We start from the raw sequence: 5,160 nt of genomic DNA, 5'->3' as shown, positions 1-5,160 counted from the left end.
AGGAATAAACCAGCTTTGAAAAGGGGTTCTTATTTAATTCTTGGCCTGAGCTCACGCCTTCTTCCCACCTCTAACACCAGGCACCTTTTAAACTCCCATCACAGTTACAACAAAGCTCCACCAGTTCCACCACTTGCTCACTAACATATGCAAAACAGATCCAGAATACCTATATAATATATATAAAAACATATTATATATGTATCAAAATGCAAACGCTGAAAGGTGCAGTTTAGCTCAGAGCCCTGCTGCATGCACTATAAGGTAACTAGCTGCTGTCAATCATAAAAATACAATAAAATTTGAGCGGAGAGGAAGTCAAAACTTTCTTCTAAGCAATGGAAAAAGGGTCCTTTGATGGAAAAATACATTGTGTCATGTACTATCAGCATTCTGTGGTTGTGGCACCGCTATAGATTCTCAGCCCCCTCAGAAGAGCGGATGACTCATTTATTTGCTGCAAATAGTTGCGGCGAGAGAAGACATACCACATTACCAGCTGATCCTATTTCCCCAGCCTTCCCCGTGCTTCCGCTAGGAACCTTCCCTGAGCTGCCGGCAGTGCAATGCTTTGGCCAGCACCTTCCAGCTCTGCCAGCCAAAACGGGCCCCGGCCTGTAACACGGGCCCTGCTCTGGCCTCAGAGAGGAGGAAGGCCTCAGGGGGGAGGAAGGGTTGGCGGGGACAAGGTCTCCGAGCAAACACAGCGAAGGGCAATGAAACAGATTGTACATTTCCTGAAGAATTCACAGGGAAGGTGCTTCTGTAAACAAATCAGGTTCCCGCTAGATTGCCTTCAGAGTTAAAAGTACAAAGCGCGACAAAAATAGATGTACCTTAGTAGCTCCGTAGGGAAAACACAGCCGGGACACGAGCTCTGTTCTCTTTAGCTCCTGCCTCCACAAACACAAGACCATGCAAAGATGCACGGTTTCCTCTCAAAACCCTGAATTCCCTTTTTCTTTTTTTTCTCCCCTCAGTAAAAAATAGCAAAATATCAGAGTCAAGTGACATTTAGTTATCGGGGTTTCAAAGCCCAACAAAAATCTAACACCTTCAAGGATGGCACTGAAGTGAAAACAACAGCAGAGGTTTCATTTTCCCCATGCTGGTCTTTTGGGAGAGGAAATGAAAGTGAATAGGTATTGTTCCAATGTAAAGTGATTCCATTTAAATAAAGTACAGTACTGAACTTGTAAATGCAGTGTGACAACCAGATCAAAGATGTTTAATATTTGCATAAAAATATATATATATAATATATATATATATATATAAAATATAATTTTAAGCAATCGTGCAACTCTTAAAAAGGGTTCATTTCACATTTACTAAATTCTAGTGGTCCTGGAATGCATCACGCATTCTATTAAAATACTCCTTTAAATATTAACAATTAGTGTTCAAATCTCCAACTAATACAATATCCTTTAGCTGTCAGGGGGTTTAAATAAACCTATCTTTGATCCACGTTCCACTGAATTACACATAATGGAGGTATGCAGTCACAACATTAGTGGGTTAAATGTCAAAATGGCATTACAGTACAAAATAGTTTAAAAAAAAAAAACAGCTAGTCATATGTTTCTCTGTTTGTGGAATTATTATGGCTCACAAGCAATCCACTGAATTACTGTAATCCTTGTTCTTGCAACCAAAGACATTATCCGAATCCCACCTTAATCCTGACTGGTTCATTTACTCCAAATTTCTCAGGTGTGGGTTAAAAAATTCACTGCAAAGTGCCCACTGTCCTATGACATCCTGTTGCAAACTGGAAAACACATAGTACTTTATTTAAACATTCCTTAATTGCTACATTTTCCTAGACCACATTAATATATATTGTGTGTGTATATATATAGATATACACATATAACATGTACATATATACACACACAAACATATATACACACATACACACACGTACCTAGGATAATAGCACACCGACATAACATTTACTCTACACAAGTATTTGCCAAGAAAAAAAATAGGGCATTTCCTCCACCACTTATTCACAAGCTTATGGTTGTTTTGCTTTTTAATCCTTGTGTCCCTGATAAAACAAAATGCATGGTTAAATCACAAAACTAGATTTTTCTCACTTCAAATTTTATGAAGGCATCAGGCACTTTTGATTACTATTGGTGTGTACAAATATAGCAACTTCTTTTTTTTGTTTTATATATATATTTATATTTATATATATATACTCTACTGTGTCTTCTTTGCTCAGATAACTTATTTGTGAAATCTTTGGTCCTTGAGCATACTTAGTTTGCCATAGCTGTTCTCCCTGCATTCTCACATTTTAAAAATGGGAGGCACGCACACACAGCTGGAAATAATGGACTTTGCCATCATACGTGTTTCCGTTTTTCTAACTGTACCAATCTACTACTGTTCATTTGGAGCAAGCTGTTTCTGATAAAGCATTCTCTATTCAAGCAAGCTATACATTCTACACTGTCAATCCATAGACGGCACTTGCTGCAAGCCCCAAATGCAGTAATTCCAATATACATTTTAATTCAGCTTATCTCTGCTTTATGCCTCTACTTTTAATTCCTGAATATATATATAATTGTTTTTTGAGTTTTTTTTTTTGTTGGTTTTTTTGTTTCTTTCATATTCTCCCTTTTGCAGATCCCATTCTAGAGTAAGAATAAAAACAAAAGAAATAAGGCTTTCCCATCTTCTCTATGCCAAAGCTATGGGAGCAGATACTGCCAACCCATATTGTCATCAAGCATTCCTCCCTCACTTATCTCAGGGGAAGCTGGTTGCTTTTAATGACAGGCCTCTTGTGCTCTGGGTAGGATCCAATTATTTTGGGGTTCTTTCTAGATCATGCTCCCATTGTTTATTAGAAGAACCACAAGCTTTCACCAAGCTTGAAACCAGAGCAGATCATCATTGCACGAAATACCCCATTTCAAAGGGGCGCATTGCCCCTTTCTACGCATTAGAAAAGGTTCTCCCCACCAGGTCTATAATTTTGATCCTTAATTACAGGGCAGCCAGGTAGAGTACGTGTGCTGCTGGCATGGGAACACCGTCTGCACCTGGGCAATATAGTAATTGCTGAAGTTGGCATCTGCTACGTATGGGGCTGGCTGGTAATAACAGGTGACATTGGCCACATTGGGGATGATATTCTGCTCGGCTAGGACCCGGATGGCCAGCATGGTGATCAGATTCAGCGTCTGTCTCCTCTCATGTCCCATCAGGCACACTGTGCTCTCGTTCACCACACCATGAAGGGTCATGAGATAGTCATACTTGCGGTCCTCTAATCCCACAAAGTGGTTCTGCAAGTAGGACTCCAGCTTTCTCTGCTGTTCTCCAATGTCTGAGAAGTCAATGAAAAACCTCGAGCACATGTATCTCTGCAGGGACTTAATCTCGGATTCAGAGGCAGCCCTAAAGCCCCTTACCAAAAGGTTGCAGTACTTCAGCAAACCGCCTCCTCTGATCTCTTCGGGGTTTCTGGTAGCAATGATCTTGTTGCAGAGGTGATCAAAAGCTTCTTGGAAATCCCCATAGACGCTCTCACCGATGATGGTCGGGTGAAATGTCTCAGTCATTGGATTCTCTGAGCATTCATAAAAAAGCAGCAGGGAGTCCAGCTTGATTTGGAAGGAATCAACGCTGAATTCAAACTGCCGCCTCAGAGAGTCCACGAACTTCAGCTCCACATTCTTGCCGCTGTTGTTGGACAAGGAGATGAGACTCCACCGGTCAGAATCATTGCATACTTTGACCATTTTCTGCACGTAAGCTTCCTACAAATGGAAAGAGAATATGAGCAAACCCCCTTGCAGCAGCCACTTCCCATCTCTACCCAGCCCTAGCAGTGCATGAAAGGAGCCTGCGGGTAGGGACCGGAGGGGACATGCAGCATGGGAGCACTGTCACCGCACAGGGATGACACAGGGATGTCCTGTTGGGGCTGTTGTGCATGAGAAGTCCTTGGCACCTCTGCTTCTTTCAAGCACTTCTAAATACATATGCATACAAACCTGAGGGTATGCATGCCAAACAGCTGTGCACTCGTACACAAAAGGTCACTGCTATTATATCTTTTTTTAAAAAACAGTTTCCACTTCCCTTCCCACCCTCTCAGCTCCCCCGAAATAATAATTAAAAAAACACAGCAAATGTTCCCTCAGCAAATGTTCCCTCTCTTCAACCCTATTCCTCCAGCGCAGCTTCCGAACTGCCCCTCTGAAAATCTCAAAGGCATTTGGCATGCAGCCTTAATGAACCGGAGCGGGCTGTCTATGCGGAGAGGAAACACCGCCGGGGCACTGAGACAGACAGCGACGTGAGCAGAGCCAGCGGCAGCCTCCTGCTCGCCTCCCACCACCTCGGGTTTGGCACAGCGGGCAACCGCACCACCGGGGCAGCCGGGCACACCGAGTGGGTCAATGCTCCTGGTAAACAACATGGATCTGAGGAAGGAGAGCCGAGGAGCACCAGCCAGGGCACCTTCCTGCAAGTTCAGCTTCCAAAAGTGGGGGTAATGTTCAGCAGTGGGTGTCGGGTGGGCACGGACGGGGTGCTCCGCACGCCCTGCTCGCAGCGGGCGCTACACCTGCGCGCTTCGCACGCTCAACGAGCAGCTTTGTATAGGCTTACCTTGAGGGTGAGCGGCGTGATCTTCTCTTTATTCACCCCCTCGGGCAAGAAATCCAAGAGGCAGTCCAAGACCACGTCCTTCACAGTCTGAAACTCGGCTTCCCCTTTGAGGTCGGCGCAGAAGATGAGGTCCAAGTCCTTGTAGCCCAGGCCGCTGTCTTGGTGCAGGACGTGGCTGGCGGCCGAGCCGTTGAGCCGCACGTCCCGCAGCCCGATGCCCTTCTCCTCCAGCCGGCTCCGCACCACTTTGACGATCTGCCGGGGCTGCATGGCCAGCGTGGGGAAGTTGCCGCGGCCGTGGATGGGGATGGTCTCGCTGAGGATGCGATCCAGCCGCTGCACTTGCTCCCAGCTCAGCACGTTGCAGTGCGCGCTCTCGCAGCCTCCCGCGTAACCCCCGCCGGCCTTCTCATCGTCCGCCATGGTGCGCGGCCTCCGCGGGCTGCCCAGCCCTGCTGCGACTCCTCGCTGCCCTTCCTCCGCGCCTGGCAAGAGAGGAAAAGCGAGCGGTCAGCGCCG

The 5,160-nt window shown here is 45.6% G+C and overlaps 1 protein-coding gene across 1 annotated transcript; it reads right to left on the bottom strand.

Moving 5' to 3' along the window:
• Positions 1-962: 962 nt before the first annotated feature.
• On the bottom strand, positions 963-5,153 carry TENT5A (terminal nucleotidyltransferase 5A). The gene is made up of 2 exons (XM_031552554.1): positions 4,642-5,153; positions 963-3,785 (listed from the first exon to the last, which is right to left on the bottom strand). The coding sequence occupies exons 1-2, from the start codon at positions 5,062-5,064 to the stop codon at positions 3,006-3,008; spliced, it is 1,203 nt and encodes a 400-aa protein (XP_031408414.1). The 5' UTR covers positions 5,065-5,153; the 3' UTR covers positions 963-3,005.
• Positions 5,154-5,160: the final 7 nt, after the last annotated feature.

Source organism: Meleagris gallopavo, chromosome 2 (genome assembly GCF_000146605.3).
Source record: "Meleagris gallopavo isolate NT-WF06-2002-E0010 breed Aviagen turkey brand Nicholas breeding stock chromosome 2, Turkey_5.1, whole genome shotgun sequence".
Lineage (NCBI taxonomy): Eukaryota > Metazoa > Chordata > Aves > Galliformes > Phasianidae > Meleagris > Meleagris gallopavo.
The sequence above is the reverse complement of the archived record's forward strand: the minus strand, read 5'-3'. Positions and strand labels throughout refer to the sequence as shown.

Excerpts from the sequence above, each read along its gene's own strand:
- TENT5A (XM_031552554.1), bottom strand. The coding sequence starts at position 5,064 with ATGGCGGACGATGAGAAGGCCGGCGGGGGTTACGCGGGAGGCTGCGAG. Across the intron at positions 3,786-4,641 it reads TCACGCCGCTCACCCTCAAG|GAAGCTTACGTGCAGAAAAT; the intron begins GTAAGCCTATAC and ends TTCCATTTGTAG.